Here is a 22,468-nt window from a genome sequence, read left to right as displayed (position 1 = left end):
GAATCGATGAGAACACCCCTCCCCGCGCACGCACGAGCACACAGGGTCTCTTGTACTGCTCTGCATTAAGATAGCGGTCAAACTTAGCCTCACGAGCAAGCTCAGCTCTGGTGACGAAGTTCAGGAAAACCAACCCAGAAAGCTCATGGGTGTCATCGATGCTCTGGGTCCAGGAAGTGCCAGCAAGAAGGGCCTCGGGCACTGGCATGTCCCACGTGAATGACAAGGGTGGTGTCAGCCTTGGCTGGGGCAGTGCTGTAGGTACCTGCGTGGCTCCTGGATACGAAAACACAGCACCTGTATGATGCAATCGCTGGCTGCTCTCTTCAAGTGCTCTTATCTTTGTCTTCACTTAGACCAGGGAAATCAAGGAGCGCTCACTAGTTCCTCATCCACAGCACATGACAAGTGCTTTGAACAGGAAGCTGCGTAGCTTAGCCAGATTAGCAACACTGATAAATACCCTATCTTGCCAACTAGGGTGGTGTTTCTCTCAGAAGAAACATTGAGAAAAGAATGTCCAATCTGACCAACTGTTCAGCTGCATTTATTTTGCTGCAAACCCCAGACCAGACAGGAGCTGCCCCAAGAACCGCGTTTGCACCATCACAAAGACACCCTGAGAGACGAGTGTGGAACGGAGGCCACCACACCCGCCTCGGGCACGCAGGCCTTACCTGTTGCCGCTGCCGCCTCACTTGCGCGAACTGCGAGAGCATCAGCTGCCGGTCCAGCTGCTCCAGCCGCTGCTGCCGCTGCAGGTCCACTGTGGCTCCCATGCCGACGCCGGCCTCGCTGCTGGGCTCTGGCGACGAGAAGGCGGGCTCCAGGGCCCAGGCGAAGAACAGCGCCATCCTGGCAGGGACTCGGAGCACCTGCTGCACCCCGAGCACTTGGCGGTCATAGCACAGGCCCGCAATCTACAAGAAAACACCCGAAGGTCGGTCAGACGCAGCAGAGCTTGAGATGGCACATTTCACGGGAATCGTCAGTAGCACACGTCTCAGGTGGCATTTTCTAGCAAGTCCTACCACCGGGCGGACACCGAGCCACACAAACCAACCAGCACAGACTTGACCTAGGCAGTGAGCTAGCACAAGTACAGTCCTTCAGCAGTGTCTCTGTTTCACAAGAGGCCCAGATGCCAGGAGAGGCCTTGGCACTCCAGTGCCTCCTGGGTAAGCACAAGAACCTGGTGAACCCGCAGCCCCAGGTGAAAGCCAGGCCAGGCCGGGCTCCCAGGCTGGCCTGCACGACACCGAGGAGCAGGCGGGTGACCAGGGTGGACACAGGGTTGATTGCCGGCTTACATACACACACCCTCACAATTAAAAACCCAACACTCTCTCACGGTGCCAGCTCTGTGGTCCATGACTGGCAGATGGCCATGGCAGACACTGGACCTAGCCGATTAGCCCTCCAGAGAAAAGAGCAACCTGAAGCCCTGCCGTTACTCAAACAGCATGACTATACGGGCAAGCATGGGCCTTTCCAGATGTTTAGTTAGGAATTCTAATTAGCAATTACTGCTTCTGTAAAACGTTTTCTCTTTACAAACAAATCTATTTTGTATCATGAAAGCCATCCATGAGAAACCACAATACTGCGTCTCAGTATCACTTTCTACATAAAAATGAACATGCGTATTCGTTCAAATACACTAACAAAACCACAGAACTCTGCCTCTGACTCCTGGATGAGTGTTTGCACTAGACAGAAGAATTTAATAACCTTTTCCTCAGATCAGAGGAGTGCACCTCAATATTGGTCTGTTGCTGTTTTATTGAGATGGGGTTTTGTTATACATAACCCAGGCTAGCCTGGAGCCTGCCATGCTCCTGCCTCAGCCCGCTGAGTCCTAGAGTTCCACATGTCCTAACATGTTCAGCTCATGTCTGGAAGTGCAGCTAAAGTGAATTAGGCAAGAGCATCTTAGGACGCTGCTCTGACGACACAAATAAGAAAACCTCCTCTTAGCGAAACAAGGAGCACGTGGAGGAAAGGCAGCAAGGCCAGGGAAGTGACCTCAGGCATGCTCTGTGAAGGGACTCAGAGCGGCCTGGACCAAGCACGCGCTTTAGGTTGGCAGAGACACATCAGCGAAGGTCTACAGGGTGACTGGGTATAGTGAGGGAGCACAGGGAGGGGGTGGACGTCAGTCTTGGCCCAAGCGAACAGGTGCGCAGAAAGAAGTGCTCAGGAGCCGCTGGACAGCACACAGATTTCAAGCTGAGACAGCAATACAGGGAGACGTGTGGGGAACCCTCACGTGGGGGTGAGGAAGGCGAGCCAGGGCGCCCTCAGAGCCACAGGAGAATGTGTGCACCTTCGGATCAGCAGTGGGGAGAGGCCTGCGGTGTGGCTGGCGGAGGCCTCTGACCTCAGGAGCCAAGGGCAGGGCGGAGCAGGCTCCGTGGTGCACGGAGGGACGTGGGTTTCAGCCCAGTCCTGCGGCCTTCCTATCTAAATGGCAACCAAACCCAGAAAGAAACCAGAGGCGCTGGTGGGGAGTGAAGCTAGAAAGCTTCCATACCCCTGAGCCTCAGGAACAAGCACAAGTAATGGTGGGGCATGCAGACGCCTGCAACAGCTCTCCTGAGGGTCAGGCCCGGAGCCCAGAGCCAGGGGATGTGCGGGAGCAGCAGCGAGGTGGCTGATGACCTCAGTCTGCTCACGGACCGCCATGCTTCCCTCTGCAGAGTGAACATGGAGCCTGCACACACTCGCACAAATCACAGAGCCAGAGCAAAGAGGGACGGCGGGGCAGCGTGAGTACAGGGAGAGACAACAGCCGAGAGCCTTCAGAGAGACGGAATGTAATTCAAGTAACACGGACCGAACACCCGCTGCAGGAGTCAGGCGTGGCAGCACAGGCGCCTGCCTCTAAGGCTGACGGCCCGAGTGCGCTCCTGCAAGCCCACTTGGCGGAGGGAGGGAAGAGTCATCCGACCCCCACGTGAGCACCTGCCCCTGAGCCTACCCCCACCACAATGCGTGACGTGACCATGGAAAACTCCTCCCAAGCACAGGGCAATCCACGGGATCACTCCTAGGAGCGTGGCAGTGATGAGGAGAAAGTCTTAAAGCAACAGCAGCCTGAGGGAGGACTGTGAGTGCATGCTGGCAATAAACCCTTGGACACAGACTCGGGGAAAATGAGGGCCCTTGGCAAGGAAACCAAAGGCCGTGTAAGAAAAAAATACAGATGATATCGCCTAGTGACACAGTCACTGCCACCTGTGGAGTGGAAGATCAAAATGTTAAGATAACAATTTTCATCCAATTAATAAATAAAGTCAGTGTTTCAAAAAGAACACCTTATTTATGTACTTAAGGTCTATTTATTCCGCTTTACATGCATGAGTGTTTTGCACGCATGTATGTGCCTCTTCCCCAAATATGGCTACTGCCTGAAGCTCAGAGGAGGGCGACAGATTTCCTGTGGCTGGAGTTACGGTGCTGTGAACCTGCCTCGCCAGCCCTCCTGACTGAGGGCCCAGCTCCCCGGCCCTTCTGGGAGTGAAGCCTTGACGAGGTGGTGCGTGCTGAAACAGATGCCAGTCCTCGGAGTCCGGGGCTAGGGAAGGTTTACGCTTTGTAACGCATCATGGCGGGAAAATAAAGCCGGGCAAAATGATGAAATGCTTTATGACTTCACCCTTGTCCGATGAGCAGCGCCCACGCGCGATGGGCACGTGTGGCAGGGACAGTGGGGAGGGGCGTGCACTTGCTCTAGCCCTTCCGTACAGCCCTACTGTCAGACAACACAGCGCCTCGAGTGTTCCAGGCGTTCACAGTGGGTCAGAACATAAAGCAGCCAGGGTCCTGTGCACGATGGTCAGACCAGCACACTCCCTGAGAACATGGCACTTATCCAGTTACTCCAGAGGCCCCGCAGGTTCCCAAGGTGCTTAGCACTCCAGGTGTTCCGGATCGGGGCTCACTGGGCTCAGCCAGCTTTGAACTCTCTATGGAATGACCCAAGTTCCAATCCCCCTGCCTCTGTCTCCTAGGTGCTAGCACTGCAGATGTGTGTTAGCAAGGCCAGCTCTCATGTGCTGCTGAAGCTCTCCCCAGGGCCTCATGCCACGGCGGCATTTACAGTCTCTGGCTCGGACAGCCATTTCGCTGGGCGGGGCTGGGCTTTGAGATTAGAGCAGGAGCAGGGGCACAAGGCAAGGTACAGAGCACTGCTTAGCCCTGGATGTGGTGTCCAGTGGCAGAGGAAGACAGGGAGGGACCAAAGGAGGCTAGGGAGGGAGGACCAGGTAGGAAGGACAGAAGGAAGGGGGCTCGGGTAAGAGGACCCCGGTTTGGCTCGCAGCACTCACTCCAGGCCGCTCAAGGCTAGCTGTCAACCCCAGTCCAAGGGTTGACTCTCTTCTGGCCTCCACGGGCACGTGCGCTTTCACGTGTGTGCACCGGCACCCACAAACACACAATCTTAGAAGTAAGGCCACGTGCGAGGACCAGCACTGCATCAGGTCGGGGGACCAACCCAGGCCCAGTGAGGTCTGCTGAGGCTGGAAGTGCAAACATCAAAGTGAGGGCCAGCAACCAGAGAACGCTCACAGGAAGAGGGTCAGCTGAACTTGCCCTCGCCCAGAAGGGCAGGAGCCCATTTAGGAACTGGGACCCAGGCGGAACCAGCAGAGACCACTTGGGCCACCCCTGCGCTATCTAGGCCAAGAGGCCAGGGTAGGCTCCAGGTGGAGGCGGGAGCCCCACATGGCAACCGTGGAAGGTGTTTCCTCCTAAGCCGGAGAGCGGAGAACAGGAAACCGTTCTTCTAGGCCACTAAAACAATGAACAGCAACTGCACACTAACTTGGGTTTTCATACCATTAACACTTTTAGGAAAGGAGTCACAAAGCAAGGCTCCAGGGTAAACAGAGAATTTGGTTTGCTGGCCGGGAGACGTGGGTACTCTTGGTTACAGCCAGCCATGCAGGATGACGACAGCTGGTGCTGAGCCCCTCTTCAGTCAGCAGCGACCGCGAGGGAAGTGGCGCTGCGCGCTCCTGTGGCCCACAGTCCTACGCTCAGGACCCCCTAACAATGACAGCAATCAGAGGCTGTGTCCCCAGGGACAAACATGTCCCGGCATCTGGGCCATGGCACGAAAGCTCCTCTAGAGTGGACCCACTGAGGACTCCTTCCTTCATCCAAACTACACACCAAGTACCCTCATGGTCAGGTATGCTCTAGACACTGGAGCTGAGGACTCGGGACAGTTCTACCGTGGTGGAGGGTGCCTCCTCACCCCGCCATGCTGAAAATGCTAACGGGACGAGGGAGCCAACGATAAGCCACCTCAGAAGGTGACGGCTTTCCTGACACCTCAGCCACATGGCCTCAGCAGCAGCTGTGCAGGATCGTGAGGAGTGCAGCAGTGTCTGAGGCCGCTCTTCTCACCTCCTGGGTGACGGAAGAGCAAGGACGTTAGCCTGCAAGGATCCAACAAGACACCGGCCTGTCCTGACTGGGATTCTGAACTCATGAAAACAAAATCAGGCAGACCTCCCATTACTGAGTCCTGGACAGTGGCTTGAACTTCCCTTTTAGGAAGCCCAGGGGACCGGGAGAACTCGACAGTGTGCACAAGCCTCAAGACCCCTTCCTGTGGTGGAGCCGGGCCCTGAACTCAGGTCCTCATGCTTGTGAGCAAGCTTCACCCACACAGTGCCTCTTCCGCCCGACCGCTGGGTATTCATCCTGTGCTGTAGGGGAGGCCTCGAGTGGGAGAACGAAGCAAGAAAGGTAAAAGGCATAGACGGGGCATGCAGATACAATGTGTTTCCTGATGACACGATGAATGTAGGTCTGAGACCTCTGGAGGTCACAGAAAAAGTAAAAACCAATAAACAGCACGAGTAAACCAGCGGGATAACACAGCAAGAAAACAAACTGCTTCCTATATGCTAGCAGTAAGGAACCGGAGAGGACCATAGAAACAAATCTCAGTGAAGGATGGGGTACACACCGAAAAGATGAAAAGTTCAAGAATAAAGTGAAAAGCTAAGTGGACACACGCCACGCTCTGGATTGGAAAACGCCATCCTGTTAAAGTGGTGTGTGATTACAGGCTACTGAGAAACAGGCACCCAGCAGCGTGGCCCAAACAGGAAGCGTTATTACTCACACAGAGCTTCCTCTCTGAAGTAGCTTAGCTCTGTGCTTCTGACTCAAAGTCTCTCAAGGGGCTGCACTCAGTCGAGATGTTAGCTGTGCTGTATTCATTTGAAGACCTGACAGAAACTAAAGATGAACTTCCAAGATGAGTCAAAAGCACACCTGGCCAGTCAAGGGCACACCTGGCAAGCTAGCGCCTAATACTGAGAGGCCGGCACAGCTCCTCACACAGGCCTGCTCCTTGGAGAGCTTCCATGTCTCAGGTCACAGCAGCTGGCTTCCGCACGGGAGAGTGATCCCAGAGAAAGCAGCAGAGGACAGCTGACCTGTTGTGACCCACTCTTGGGAGTCATGGCGTCCTTGTGCCATGCTGTACTCATTGTAAGTCAGTCACCAAGTACCCAGGAGGCCAGGCAGCACTCAAGCCCAGGAATCAGAGGCCAGTCTGGGCACTACAGGAAACAAAACCTAGTCAGTCTCTCTCTCTCTCTCTCTCTCTCTCTCTCTCTCTCTCTCTCTCTCTCTCTCTCTCACACACACACACACACACACGACCCACAAACAAACAGAAACACCAAATATCACAAAACCCCTTCCTATAAACACATCATGTTGAGCTGGCAGATTGGTAAGAGGAAAGGGCTCTTGTCTCCACACAGGACAACCTGGACTCCATCCACGGCACTCACAGGTGGAGAGGGAAGCGACTCTTCAGTTGCCCTCTGACCTCTATGCACAAGCTCTGGCACACACATATATACCCTCTTCTCCCACAATAAATGAATATATTCAAAACCAAAACCAAAACCACCACATCAAGAAAAACAAATAAGGGGCTGGAGAGATGGCTCAGTGGCTGTTCTTACAGATAACTGGACGACCTGGGTTCAATTCCCAGCACCCACATGGCAGCTCATACCTATTTGTAACTCCAGTTCCAAGGTTTCTGACACCCTCACACAGACATACATGCAGGCAAAACACCAATGCACATAAAAGGAAAATAAATTATAAAACAGAAAAAGAAAATGCAAAGGACTCCTGCTTTAGTCACTTCTCCACTGTTGTGAAGAGACAGATGACAAGGCTGCTCGCTCATAAAGGAGAGCTCATCTGGGGGCTCTCTTACCGCTTTAAAGGATTCGGCTATGATGATCCTGGCAGGGAGCAGGCAGGTACTGGAGCAGCAGCTGAGACCTGAGCCACAAGTAACAGGCAGAGGGACGGAGACACCTGGCCCGGCGAGGGCTTCTGAAAGCTCAAGTCCACCCCCAGTCACAACCTCCTCCAGTGATGTCAGCTCTCCTTCAACATCGCTTCACGAGGCCAGAGCTTACCCCCAACACTTCCACTAGCTGGAACCCAGCACTCGGAACACCTGAGCCCAAGGGCCACCCTGATTAAAATACCATTCACATTCTACAGTTCAAAACAAACACTCCAGGACCCATGTGACCTGCACCTGGCAGTTGCTGCAGCTGTAGAGGCCCAGAGGCTACAAGACAGAAGAGAAATATCAGCACAATTAGCCCCAAAGAGAGACAGACATTGTACTAATGTAAACACACACACACACACACACACACACACACACCAACCTAACAATACTAGAAATCAAAATTGATTAATGATGCCCCCTTCCTTGCTGGAAGAGAATGTGCGGAGTCTGTGGAGAATGGGAAGAGCTGCATTTGCAAGGCGCTGCGAAAGCTGGCTGAACACTTTAGCATGGTTTTGTTGATTTTGCACTGAGCCCCTACAAACCACGATCAGCCAGTCACTCTGCTGTGTGCCTGCCATCTGCCATTTATGAGGTGTTGGAACATGGACAAAAGAATGGGCCCTGGTGAACAAGGCCTGGGCACTGCAAGAGAGGCTCCAGGGAAAAGAAGAGAGAGGGCCTTTTTATCTCAGGGGTAATGTGTTCCCTGGATTGTTCTTGCGTGTGATTCTGTGCCTCCTGTAAGAAACATGTCCATTCAATACATAAGACACGTTTGTTCTTGTTGGATGTCAGAACACAGCTATAGAATCCAACCTGTTCAGTGTCCCTGAATCTGGATCTGGCCTTCTGCCTCGCCTTCGCGCTTTCCTAGATACAAGAAGCTATTACATATGCCAGGCAAATGAGCTTAAATACTTTTTTCCTGAGAAAGCTCTGGGTCAGGGCTGCTCTGTTAAATTTCCTGTGCTTCCATGTTTTTCTGAGCATGTCTTCCTCAACTCGAGCAACGTTCCTTGTATCGCTGCTTTCTTTGTCACGTGTGTATGAAAGTCCACGAAAGCTAAAGTAAGGCCGTCTGCAGCATTAGACGTTCTCTCGGGCGCCTCGGGTTCCAGGGCCGGCAGACAAGATTTGTGCAGGTCCACTTCCAAGGTCGACACATGGAGGGAAGCAGGTCTGAGGGCAGCCTGGACGACACCACGTGTTCCAGGCTAGCCTGGATGACATAGCGACATCCTGTCAAAGACAAGCAAGGGTCCCTCAGATGAATCAACAGCTTCGCCACCGAGACACAGGTGTGCTAGGCCCTGCCTCTGTGTGACCTTCCTCTGGCAGCACAGACCAACTGCGGCTGCCAAACAGGTCAGCTGGCTTCCTTCCTTAGGTCCAGGACCTGGGGTTAGGACACGGCAGGCAGACTGGAGAGGGGCCAGGAAGGGGCCCGTCCACACAGACACACGTGTGACTGTGTGACACACTCCCTGGGCACTGCGATCACAACTCTCTTTTGATTCCCAAAGGATGAACGCTCCCTCTAAGTGGGTGTTTGCTCAGGGCTCCGGGGGGCCTGGCTCTCCATGTGGGCCTTCAAAGCCTAAGCCCCGAGAGCTTCGGCTTGATTTAGCTTGATTTCTCCTGCAGCCTCAGACCTGATTTTCAATCAACTGCTAAACATGGGCTCTAACTTGTAACGACTGAAGGTTAACTGAAGGCCTTACACAGTACAGGAGCAATATGCCCGGCCGCTCTGCAACGCTCTGTCAGTCTACAGGAGAAATCTGTAAAAAGAATAAACAGAAAGAGGGAGGGGGGGGAACCACACACAAGCAGAAGGCCCACACAACATTGTCACCACCACCCAGGAAGTAGGCCAGAGCCCCATAATTTCCTTGTATTTCCATCATACAGTTTTAAGACAATGTTTTATTATTACTATTATTTTTATCATTAAAGGTAAAAATGTGAAGAGACAGAGGCAGATCGAAGTCCGTAAAGGAGCACCCTTCTCTGTCACGCACACCAGCGAGAGCTGCAATCCTGAACCATCTCAAGTGTTGCTTTGAAGAGCTCTGAGGATCCTAACCGTCCACAGAAAACAACCCAAACCCAAACCACGTTCAAGGTTCGATACAACCTGGCATCTCTGTGCACTTACACCCTACGGCAGATTCTTTCTCCCGTGTGTACAGAGCAAATGACCACAGCAGACAGCGGGTACAGCGTGAGCACGCCACAGCGCACACTCATGGAGTCTGAGAATGAGGCACCACTTAAATTGTTCTTAAATAGCTTTAAAAAAGAGCAAATGACGATGGGACCTGTGAAAAGATACAGCTGGCAGAGTGGTTCTTTCTATTTTAATCTTGGCTGAGTCGAACCAGGGTTTTGAGAATCAAGGTGCTTCCTAGTGGTTATGACTCATTACTTTGATTCATGAAACTGCAGAAAATGGAGAAGTACCAGGACAGAGATGGCTGCAAAGCTCTCAGCAGAGCCACGAAGAACTCTCCCGTCCAGTGTGCAAGCAACATCTGCTCTAGGGGAAATAAAGTACTACTGTGGAACAAGGCTGGGAGAATGATATACACACAGTGGCCTCAAGTTTTCAGGCTCAGCGGGTGCAGCCTCGGCTGTGCATGCACAGGGCTGCAGTTAGGGCCCAGCAGCCAGCACGCAGCAACAGGTAGGATGGAGGCCAGCACAGATGGGCAATCCTCAGAGCAAGTGAGATGGCGAGCGTAGCCAGCTGGCAAGACCTCTGCTCAACAGAGAGACCCTGATTCCATACATGACAAGAATGGTCTAGAGAGAAGCCTGGGCCTTCACACACATGTGCACCCCCGCCCCGGGGATGCTCAAACACATACGTACACAAATGTGTACACACAACAATTTTTAAGCACCCAGAACAACTGAAATGCCCCTTGCAAACTAAGCCACACCTCAAAATTCCACTCTTGCAGTCTTTCATAACAACACACATCTAATCAGAACTATGGAAAGTCAACACCAAAAACAATAAAACACAAGTAATCGCAAAGCCTGAACCCTTCTGGGTAGCAGGTGAGTTCTCCTCATGGGCCACTGAATGGAACCAAACGACAGCCATTCTCCTGGTAAGTTAGCAAGGCCTTCCCTTCCTCCTAGGCAACAGTCAGTCCACGCCCACCTCCGTGACGGCCCAGGACAGAGGAAGGCCCTCGGGTGGAAGACCGAATTCTGGTGTCCATCTGTCCTCTAACCTCTGACATTGCAGGACTCTATGTTCAGAAGCATGGATAATCACACAAGATGACCAGCGCAAAAGACATAAGAACTGTCCACACTGAAAAAATTAACGTAACTAAACTCAAGCCGAAGTTAGCAGCTTTCCAGGAAAGCACGAGTAGCTTTTAGTTTCTAAGACAGCAAAGGATAAGTACCTTACGTTTTACACCAGCGTTTCCAACATTCCTGATGCTATGACCCTTTAATGCAGCTCCTCATGTGTGGGGGATGCCAACCATAACAGTACTTTGTTGCTACTGTTACGGATCATAACAGAACTATTGTGATTTCTATTACACAGGACATCTGATATGCGATCCCCACCAACAAGCTTGTGACCCACAGGCTGAGAACTGAGAACTGTTGTTTGACTCAGTCCAGGTGCCAGGACTAACCCAGGGCCTTGTACACGCTAGGCAACTTTCCCTGAGCCACACCCCCAGCTACTCTCACCTGCCCCAAATAAAACACACCACACATTAATTGCTAGAAGTAAATAAAATCATGTCCTAAACACAGTTTTTGATACATGTCTTCCAATGGTGAAAGTTTAAAAATATATACAATACAGCTAATGACTTTTTATTTGTGTGTATGTATGTGTGTGTCCCCATGTATCTCACTGACCAACTTGCAGGAGTCTGTTCTCCCTTTCCCCACGTGGGATCCTCAGATCATGAGGCCTAGCAGCAAATACCTTGATTCACCAAGCCACCCTGTGATACAACTTCACAATAATGAATGCTGTCTACACAGTTCTTTCTGGTGGCGAATTCTACCTTTTAAGTATTTTAGTTAGCATTAAAGCCAAAAGGAGGAAGAAAAAGGAAATCAGCTGAGGCAGAGGAAAAGGGAAGTCACATTGAGCAAGAGGGGCCGGGACGCACTGTGGCTTCAGACTCTCAGACAGCCACCTAACGTCAGGGGCTGACAAGCCACTCGGTCACTGAGAAGGCTGTTGTTCTGTTTTGTTTGTTAGAGACAGAACCTTACTCTGTAGCCAAGGCCGACTTTGAATTCAGTCTTCCTTCCTCTTCCTTGAGTGCAAGATTATAGATGTGCAAGACCACACTCTGCTCCTAGGTTAAACACCGCCTGCCATCACCCTCATCTTTACATCATCTCACAGTGAGCGTGCGCTTTCCTGATAGCCAGAGAAAAGACAGTAGGCTGGATCCTAGCACCAACATGCTCGGCCAGCTGCGATTAGCCTTGCCTTCAGTCAGTTACTGTAACTAACCAACAGATGCCGGTGACAAATGCCAGACTCTACCACACACGCTTAGCTCATGATCAATCCTCAGAAATAAACAAGGAATTATCTGTATGTGGAAAAATAGGAACGAGCTTAATATGAAAATTTATCAGACTTGGTTTTTAGCACTGGGAGATAATTACTGTAAAGAAGATTCAGCTGGTTCATGAACGGTTAATGACAGCCGAGTCGATCTGAAATCTATTTCAAACACAGTGTGAGGCTACCAATGCCTCTGGAGAAAAGGGATTTTAGGTTGGAAACTCCTTGGCGTGCTCTGAACCCCTTTAAAAAGCTAAGTCATCTTCCTGGGTGCTCAGATGTGACTTCAGCACGAGCACTGAAGAGTCCAGGAGGACTAAGTTTCAGAGCCTCGCCTGTCACAGAGCCAGACTTCCTGAGGCGACAGCAAGAATCCAGCATATACCACCAGAAGCCTGAAGACAGGCCAGCGGCAGAAGGCGGGACATTTTAGACCTGTTGTCACAATGGGCTAGTAAAGAATGTGCGTGACGGAAAAGCACAAAAAGGCGGTGCCCTAGGGCTGCAAGTGAGGTGAGGCCCGGCTGCGGTCGGTGAGGCACACCTCCAGGACACTGCCCTGGGAGGCTCTCATGGCCAGCTGCCTGCCTTTGGTGCTCAACCAGGGCGGAGGGGGGGGGGGTGAGGGGGAGGGGGAGGGGGGCGGCGCTCTGCTGGCCTGGAGGCAAACTGATCCCAGAATGACCCGAAACCACTACAGGGCTCAGGAAGAGATGGCTCCCAACTATGTCCCCAACAGCACAGGAGAGCTATGAGCTCAAGCTGAACCTGGGGTACAAAAGAAAACCCAGTCTCAAGGGTAGAGAAAGGAGAAGAGGGAGAAGAGTGGAGAGGGGAGGGGGGAGGGGAGGATAAGGGAGGAGAGGGAGCGGGAGGAGGGAGAGAAAGAGTAAGAACCAGCTGTATCAGACACCCCCCCCCCCCCGGCCTCACAATGGGATTTTGGGTAAATGATGAAATAAGGAAGGGAAGAATCTGGGTTTGACATGCAGCTGAGGAGAGCGAGCAGCTATATTCTAGCTGCCATGACTCTAAGGGGTTTAAAAAGGAGGCTGCATGATGGCCCTTAGCTTGGCATCCTCATCACCTTCAGGGACCAGGGGTCAGTAGTGACTTAGACTTAATTGGGGGCACAATTATTTGTTTCCTCCTGTGACACTGTGAACACACCTGTAACTTCATTCAGTAATTTTCTTAGACCTGTTTTTCAAGGAGAAAATTACAACTATTTTCTATACACACTAGTTAGAGATTCATTTCTGTGAACTTAGAGGTTCACACGCAAGTCATGCAGCATCAAACTCCGCTGAAAGCTCTAGGTTGTTCTTAATTGCTTCCTAAAGCAGAATGCATCTTACGGACACAGGAGAGAGGAAATCCCTGCACTGATTAGGAAGTCAGGTCCTCCAACGTGCTCTCCTCTTCCCTCTCTGGCCCCTCACACCCACCTCATCTTTTCTGTCCACAGCCATGTCCCTTACACAGTGGTGTGGCTCTCCTGCTCAGCAGGCCCAATGCTTTCATTTTTGGTCACGGTCTTCTTACTATAAACGAGTCTGCTAGTGCCATTTCAAAACACACTGGCAAACACCTCAAACATCTCAAACCATCATCAAAGGAAGTGTGAAAACTGAGACAAAGCTGCGTCCTTTGCCCTGACTTTGATTTTCCATGTAACTGCACTGTTTTAGTCACTAAGGGAGGGCACGCCAAGCTGCACCTACATGGGTAAAAGGATGCCAGAGACAGGTGTGTATTACCCACAATCTAAGCAGGACATTTTTCTTCCTTTCAAAAAAGAGAGGAAATTAGGAGAAGGAAGTTAAAAAAAAGTTACACTTACAATTCCACTTATGGCTACAATCCAGATGTAGGACCCAGAGGTGAAAAGCTACAAAAGAAAACAAAAGGCAACTAAAAATGAAATCCAACTGTCAGCCACAGCATACTTAATTTCACACACTACAGGGGTGACCACAGGAGTGACATATTAGTCATGATGGCTTGCTTCAGAGAAGCAATCTGAAGTGAAGGAAGGGCACTTCTGTTCATTTGAAAGAAAATAAGATGTTACTCTTTTCCACAGATTTCAGGTTTTCTGTAGCTGATGATACATGAACCTGGCCCATGCCATGCAAAGAAAATAACTGGATTTTAAGCTCATGCTGACCTACAAGCCTTAGCTGACTTACAGTAAACAACCATAAATAAGTAATTAGCACTAACAACGTAGAAGAGTCATCTTCCACATTGGTGCTGAGTAATGATCTATAACGGCTCTTCACACAACTCTGTAATTTCTCGTCATCACTTTGTCTACATTAGATGGCAGAACCTGCCAGCATCTAAGTCCGTGCCCAACGGTACCTTTCCTCTAGTTTACCCGAGAGTAAGCTAGTATCACCAGGCCCCGTGCAGAGACTACAGCTTTCAGTTTAGGACTTCTACGGGATTCCTGAGTCTGTGAACACGTTATCCCTGATTTTTGTGACTTGGGTCTCTTTTCCGTCTGTTGGCTCGCTTTGTTCAACTTCATTGTGGTGGATTTTGTTAAAAAATTAAAAATAAAGTTGTTAAACTTGAAAACAGAGAAGCATGCTAGCAGGAACACAGTTTTAACTGACGTAAGGGTGTGAAGGGCATTAAAATTAGAAATCTCTTTTGATTTCCAAATGTTCATCTGAAAGATGTGCTCAAGGTTCTAAAAAACAAAACAAAACAAATCACAAGGTTTCTCCAAGTGTCCCTAGAAGGTTTAAATGTTTGTGTCTTTGTGTTTAGTTTTGGAAGGTTTAGTTGGGAACTGTAGGATCATAAAGAAAGAAACAGGAACGGAAAACAGAACAGCTCAGATTCACTGACAGTGTGCTGGACGGAAACCTCAGGGCTCTGCACGAGCACAGACAGACATGGAGGGAAGGAGGCTGCAGGCTTTGCTCTAGGACTGGCTCACCTAACCTTCCATGTGCCATGGAGTTAGGCCACTGTGCACTCAGCTCTCAGAACTACAGGGTGCGAAGGACCTACGGAGACAAGGATTCTATAGTTCTCTGCTGTGAGAGGAGGAATCCAAAGCCAGCCACCACGCTCCACAGCCAAGCACTGCTCGCCAAGATTTTCATATACTGACTCCAATCTCTCACCAGCCAATGGGGAGAGTACACTGAGTGCTTGCCCTGGGTCATGTGACTGGGGTGTCCTGCTCCATAGCTCTGTGATTACCACCCATGTACCTCTCATATGCAAGTAAAGCAGCCTGTCACTCTGTGAGTAAAAGAATAACTTCCTTGGTCTCTAACGACCACTGCCTTAGTATCAAGTTTCCGCTTGCATTCTGAAAGAGTACAAATGTGCCTCTGGGCTGGACAAGTGCACACCCCACACTTACTCAACCTTCAAGCCATCATCCAATGACTTACCTCTGTGCCCCCAAACAAGCATTCTGGCTTATAATGATTAAAGTTATTTTCCTGCTCATCCACCCATCTATCCACCCACCCAACTGTCTATCCATCCATCATCCATCCACCCACCCATCATCCATCTACCCATCCATCTACCCACCCACCCATATCCATCTACCCATCCATCCACCCACCCACCCATCCATCCACCCACCACCCATCCATCCACCCACCCACCCACCAATCCATCTACCCACCCACACATCTATCAATCACCCACCCACCCATCCACCATCCATGAATCCACCCACCCATCCATCCACCCATTCATCATCCATCCAAGAATCCATCCATTCATCCACCCACCTTCCCACCTGTCCATCCATCCACTATGAAAGTGAGCCCATTATGAGGGGAATGGAAGGGCATGGAGGATGAATTCAAACCCAGTGAAAGATGCTGACTCAAAAAACAAAGGCATCAAGCAATCATGAAACACTGAGTCTACCTCTGGCTCCATACATACGTGCATACACCTACGGTCACAGGCATAACACACAACATGCACATGTAACCTTCAAGAAAGCCCAGAGGGCACGGAGGAGAAGAGAGGATAAAAACTTCACAGTGGGAAAGACAAAGTGGTGCTGGGGAGACAAGAACCCAGGCTGTCACTTGGGGAAGGACTAGACTGTGTCAAGAGCCACACTAGGCACCCCCCTGCCCACTTAATGCTCCCACCGCCCATCGACCTTACAGAGTTAATGCAAGTGTGTAAAAACAGTAGAAGTCTACACTGGCGTGGAGCCTATCTGAGAGGATGTGAGTCACCACGCTGAAATCCCCAAGGTCCTAACGACCCTCTGCAAGCCACCCTGGACACTGACCCCGTAAGGGCAAGGTCCTTTCTGTCCTTGATGCCCCCACCTAACTTCAGACAGTCACTGTGAGCTCAGAGTAGCTTCTGGAATGTGACACATTTCATGGCCAGGGAAAGCCATGGCAGAGCAGAATGAAGACCCAAGTGTCACATCATAGAGGTTGAAAGGTGAGGGATAGACACCCTCTTGAGGAGTGACTATAAAACCGATGAGGAACCACCTACCCAGATGTGCCTCAGACAACAGCAGACTGCACAAGCTAAAGGAAATGTTAAGTGACACAGGGAGGAGGAGGAGGCCTTTCACTGCCAAGCTGGGGCTTGCTCTGGTATGTGTGAATTGGGGGGATCAAAAGGCCAAGCTACACAGGGTGCCACAGGAAGCCACAAGCTAATCAAAAGCTAGAGAGAAGAGAGAGGGAGAGAGAGGGAGAGAGAGAGAGAGAGAGAGAGAGAGAGAGAGGGAGAGAGAAAGGGAGAGGGAGAAAGGAGAGAGGGAGAGAGAAAGGGAGAGGGAGAGGGATAGGAAGAGAGAAAGGGAGAGGGAGAGAGAAAGGGAGAAGGAGAGGGAGAGAGAAGGAGAGGGAGAGAAGGAGAGGCAGGGAGAGGGATGGAGAAAGAGAGAGGGAAAGAGAGAGAGGGAAAGAGGGAGAGGAAGATAGAGGAAGGGAGAGGGAGAGAGAAAGGGAGGGGTAGGGAAAGGGGAGAGGGAGAGAGACAGGAAGAGGGAAGAAGAGAGAGGGAGAGAGACAGGAAGAAAGGGAGGGCGGGGGGGGGGGAGAGAGGGAGGGAGAGGGACAGGAAGAGAGAGAGGGCAGGAGAGGGACAGGAAGAGAGAGAGGGAGGGCGGAGAGAGAGAGAGAAGACAGAAAGCTAGAGAGCTATTTGTCTTCTGGCACAGGCTGAGGGAACAGCAGGTGGCAGGGACACACTGGAGATGAGCTGGAACCCTGCCACCACCCATGTCCACACAGAAGCACCAAAGCAGGTGCTGATATGCTGCCACCATTGCTTCTTTTGTGCAGAGGGGCGGCACGCTGACCTGAACCTGGGGTCGGGACATGCTAGACAAATACGTTGTCGCTGAGAGGTGTCTCAAGGCCTCTTTTTACCTAGAAAATTATTTGTATTCTTTTTAATTATTATGTATGTGTATCTATGCATGAGTGCAGGTACCTGCAGAGGCCAGAACAGGACGTCCAGATATCCTGGAGCTGGAGTTATAGGCAATTATGAGCTGCCTGACCGGGGTGGGGGTGGGAGGCATGGGGGTGTGCTGGGAATTGACCTTGAGTCCTCTGCAAGAGCAGTACACACCCATAACCACTGAGCCATCTCTCCATTCCCTAGTCCCTCTATCTCTTTCCTTTCCCTTCCTCCTTCTGTCCCTCCTTCCCTTCCTTCCTCCTCCCTCTCTCCCTCTCTCGCTTTCCTCCCTCCCTCCCTCCCTCCCTCCCTCCCTCCCTCCCTCCCTCCCTCCCTCCGTCCCTTCCTTCCTTTTCCTTCCTCCCTCCCTCTTTAATTTTGAGACAGGGTCTTCCTTAGTTGTCTCTGGTGCTCCTGAGCTTACTCTGTAGCCAGCCTCCTCTTGAACCTAGAACCCCCGCGTCAGCCTCTGGAGTTGGTAGTGCAGACCCGGCTCGGCGGGTGTCTCTGCACAGCACTGTATGGAGCACACAACAAGCTGACACAGACATTGATCTGGCATTTCCACCATTCTCAGTTTTTCCACTTCAAACTCCGATTCTTCAATGGAAATACTTTCCACTGAGACAGACTACAGTGAAAGCTTTTATCAGATTTCTGAAGGCTACAAAAGTGCTCTGGCCCCTTCCACACTCTGATGTTCGTACTCCACACACTTCCTCTGAACACCTGATACAATCACGAAGCCAAACTCATGGGAAAAGATTAAGGCGATCAAACGAGATACCTACAATAGGTAAAAGAACAAAACAAAACAAAAAACAACACCTCCTAGGTCTTGTCAGAGAAATGTGACTGTAAAATGTATACCATACCTGTAGTCCCAATACATAAATCAATGTCTTGTTTGTGATGGACAACGGGCCCAGAATTTGTGCCACTTGGACTCTTGGGATGGAGCAGTAAAATGGTACAAAGAGAGCAAACACGGGCGCCAAGCTATGCAAACAAACAGAGAAAACCACGATGAGATTGAATTCCAAACACTGGCAGAAAGACATCTGCAGCAACAGCACTTAACTTCACTTCACTGCGAGACACGCGCTGGTTTCCAAACACCCGTCACAGGCCAAACACGGGCCAGGTGGGAATCAGCCTGTAAGAGAACACGCTGGCCCTCCCTTCCTTCGGAAGCACTGGCGCGCAGGGCACCGAGCAGCTAGGGCAGGCAGTGGGAGGGGATTAAGCAGACGCTGTGCTCAGTCCCCACGAGGGGCACACAGATGCCCTGGAACCCTCATGGCCGAGCATACACATCGGACACAGTCCAGCAGCACACGCTCCTAAACTCCTGTTCTTCCCCTCAAACTTCTTCCTCCTTTTCCTTGAGGGGTTCAATGGCTCTTCCAGGGCTGGCGGCCTCATTTCTTCCTGCTCTAGGCTTTCCCCAAGCAACTGCAGAACTCTGTGCTCTAACAGGGAAAGGTGGGTCCTACCAGAGGCAGCCGGGCTCTGGGGCTCAGCTTCACACCTTCCCGAGAGCTGGGTTCCTCACACTTGCCCTGGTCTGGCCTGTCTAATTACATGCCAGGCTGCCGGCAACACTCTGCAAACAAGAGCTCTTCTGCGCGGTCCCAGTCCTGCATGGGAGGACAGTGGCCAGACCCCCTGACACCTCCTTTCCCCAGGCTCCCTGTATCCCAAGTGGAAATGTAAACCTCTACACTTCTCCACAGCTGGCCCACAACCAGCGTGCTCTTGCTCTTCCCTCACCCCCCGCTCCCTAACTTGCTCACACACCCCACAGTTGCTGGTGCTTGCTGGCACATGGACACAGGTCACCCTTTCACCCAGGGCTTCATTTACCCTGGCTTAGCAAACTCTTCTCAACTCTCTGGGGTTTCTCTGACTCCTCCTGGTGGAGAGCAGCTTTTTCTTTGCTGGCACCTGTGTGGCTGTTTGGTGAGCTGAGATTGAGCCAAATGAGCATGCCAAGGAAGATGCCAGGCAGGATCTAGCTGCAGCATGAGCAAGAAGTAGCCCTTCAGTTCAGGAGTCCTTCCGGCACTGCAAATCCATGTGTGTGTATGCAAGCACAAGCTATGCATGTGTCTGTCTGTCCGTATGCTACTCTGTGTGTCTATCTGCCTTCCCCCCCACCTGTGTGTGTGTGTGTGTGTGTGTGTGTGTGTGTGTGTGTGTAACAGCACAATAGTTTGGATATCCTTGCAGCCATTTCCATTAAACACAGGGTTGGCCAATATCTTCTAATTTTGGAAACAACATCAGTACAAATATTATTTCATAATCATGACGAAAACACAGAGCTAATTTTCACCTGTATTAAGAAGCACTCTCATAGTCCTCCCAACCTGACCCCACACCACTGTGGCACCTGGGACACAGCACCCCTCTTGGTCCCTGGGACACAGCAGTCTTTTGTACATTTTCTGATTCTTATAGCAACTATGTTATAAAAATCTCTCTTCTCAATTATAGTATTGAAAATAAAACCAATATGGGCACAAACAAGGAATGGGAGTTGTGGGGGAGAGAGACAGACAGATAGACAGAGAATATAAATGTAAAGCAGTGTTAACAGGTATAAACAAGAATGGAACAACACACACACACACACACACACACACACGTACATGCAAAAATCCTCAATAAAATACTAGCAAACAATAAAACCCCAGCAAGATTATCCCCCACAAATAATGCTGGCTTTACCTGGGAAATTCAGTTGGTTCAATATATGAAGCATAAGTTAACAAATATAACAAATCATAAATGGACTTAAAACCAAATTCACAGAATCATCTCAATAGATGCAGAAAAAGGCTTAGAGAGAAGCTAGCATGCTTTCATGACAAAAGCCCCAGAGCAGGCCTGGAGGGAACGCAGCTTGAAGTGTAAAGGCTGAAAACGACAAACCCACAGCCAGTGTCATCCTAAGCAGAGAAAAACTTGAAGCAATCCCATTTAAGTCAAGAATTAGGCAAGGCTGTCCACTGTCCCTACGTTCTTTGAGTATGTTGTTAGAAGCACTAGATGGAGTGATAAAGCAAGGGAGGAAATAAAGGGATAAAAAAAAGGAAAAGGAGAAGTCAAATGATCTGTATTTGCGGATGATATTATATATGAAATGCCCAAAATTCCACCAGAAAACTTCTAGAAATAATTTTAGCAGAATGGCAGGTCACAAAAACAACATGCAAAAACCAATGGCTTTTCTACACACAAGCACACACTGAAAACGAGCTCACAGACACCCTCCCACATACAGTGGCATCTAAGACAACAAAATGTCTTGGGGCAAACCTACCCAGGAAGGTGAAAGAACTACACGACAAAAACTTCAAGTCTCTGAGGAAAGAGACTGAGAAAGACACTAGGGAAAAAAAAAAAAAAAACAAAACAACATCTAGTGTTTGTGGATTGGCAAAAATTAACACTGTGCAAATGACCACCCTGCCTGAATCAGTGTACAGATTCACTGCACCCACAATCAAAATCCCACAACACTCTTCAAAGAAATAGAAAAAAGAATTCTAAAATTCATATGGAACCAGAATGCCCCAGAGAAGGCAATCCTGAACAAAGGGAATACTGGAGGCATTGCTATTCCAGACTTCAGGATAGATTACAAAGCCATCACAATAAAAACAATATGGAGCCAGGGGCAGTGCTGCATTCCTGTAATCCCAACAGACGCAGGAGGAGCTCTGTGAGTTCGAGGCCAGCCTGGTCTACAGAGTGAGTCCAGGACAGCCAGGGCTAACAGGGAAACCCTGTCTCAAAAACAAACAAACAATTAAAAAATAAAAACAATATGGTACTGGCACAAAAAAAGGCATTGCAGATCAATGGAATAAAACAGAAACACCAAGCGTTGTCATAACTACAAGAACACACGCGGGAGAGAAGACAGCCCCTTCAGCAATATGGTGCTGGGAACACCCAGAGTAAAGACATTAGACCCAGTTCTGTCCCCTTGCTCAAAAGCTATCCCAAGTGCAGCAGAGCTCATGTTCAAACCTGAACGGTGAATTACTAGAGGAACACATGCAGGGCCTACATGACAAGATGAGGGAAGGACTTTCTCAACAGGACTCCACTTGCCCACAACTGACAACTGGGCCCACAACTGACAACTTCACGAGGCTTCATGAAATCGAAAAGCAAACAAGCAAGTAAAGGAGCCGGCGACACGGCAGAGAGCATCTGCCAGAGGATCAGAACAACCCAGTGAAAATGGCCCTGGATGAATGCTCAGGAGAAGAAATGGAACAGGCAAGAAACGCCTCACAACAATTAGGGAAATGCAAAGTATAACAAGTTTTGAGATTTCACCTCACCCCATCCAGAATGGCCAAAATTAACAAAGCAACTGACAGCAAATGCTGGTGGGCTACAGAGAAAGAGGAACCCTCACTCCCTGCTGGTAGAATACAACCTGGTATGGCCACCACAGAAATCAGTGTGGAGACCCCCAAGCCAAACCTATTCTGCCACGTGGCCCAACCCTGCCTCTCCTTGGCGTATGCTCAAAGGCCCAACACTGTACTCCGCACATACCCAGTCGGCTTTCAGCTACCCCTCCCGACCAGCCCAGCGTGGGGTCCACGTGTGTAGCACTGCAGGGGAGGGTATGTGCCACAGGGCATGTGTGGGCGTCAAAAGACAGCTCTCGGGAGTTCTCTTACTGTGGGCTCCAGGCATCGATGGCAGGTCACCAGCTTAACAGTCAGCACTTGTGCCTACTGAGACAGCCCACTGCTCACCTCTGGCCATTTCTGTTTTCTGCTTTATCTCCCTCTCAAGAGCTGATCATTCTAATACATGTTTGTAGACTAAATGCTCTTCTCGTAACCTGGTGTAACAGCAACCCAGCACCCCGCCAAGCAGCATGGGCGAGCAGAGGACTCCCGAGGCCAACCATCCCTCCCAGCAGCACAGCAGAGGACACCCGAGGCCGAGCGCCCCTCCCAGCAGCACAGCAGAGGACACCCGAGGCCAAGCGCCCCTCCCAGCAGCACAGCAGAGGACACCCGAGGCCGCCCACAGGCAGAAGCACTAAGATGTGCAAGCGTGCAGTGCACACATGGGGACAG

At 50.6% G+C, this 22,468-nt stretch overlaps 1 protein-coding gene across 5 annotated transcripts in view; it reads right to left on the bottom strand.

Moving 5' to 3' along the window:
* The window catches only part of Ubac2 (UBA domain containing 2), a 144,857-nt gene that overhangs the window by 40,790 nt on the left and 81,599 nt on the right, over positions 1–22,468 (bottom strand). For 4 of the 5 annotated variants that reach the window (XM_060391651.1, XM_060391653.1, XM_060391652.1 and 1 more), the window contains exons 5-7: positions 18,227–18,350; positions 13,765–13,812; positions 678–920 (exon numbers count right to left, since the gene is read on the bottom strand). In XM_060391651.1, coding sequence (XP_060247634.1) covers positions 678–920; positions 13,765–13,812; positions 18,227–18,350 — 415 coding nt within the window. The remainder of the gene's footprint in view (positions 1–677; positions 921–13,764; positions 13,813–18,226; positions 18,351–22,468) is intronic. The other variant, XM_060391654.1, reaches the window with a different exon arrangement.

The sequence above is a fragment of the Meriones unguiculatus genome, chromosome 9, assembly GCF_030254825.1.
Source record: "Meriones unguiculatus strain TT.TT164.6M chromosome 9, Bangor_MerUng_6.1, whole genome shotgun sequence".
In the NCBI taxonomy this organism is placed as follows: Eukaryota; Metazoa; Chordata; class Mammalia; order Rodentia; family Muridae; genus Meriones; species Meriones unguiculatus.
Note: the sequence above shows the minus strand (reverse complement) of the source record. Positions and strands in the feature narration are given on the sequence as shown.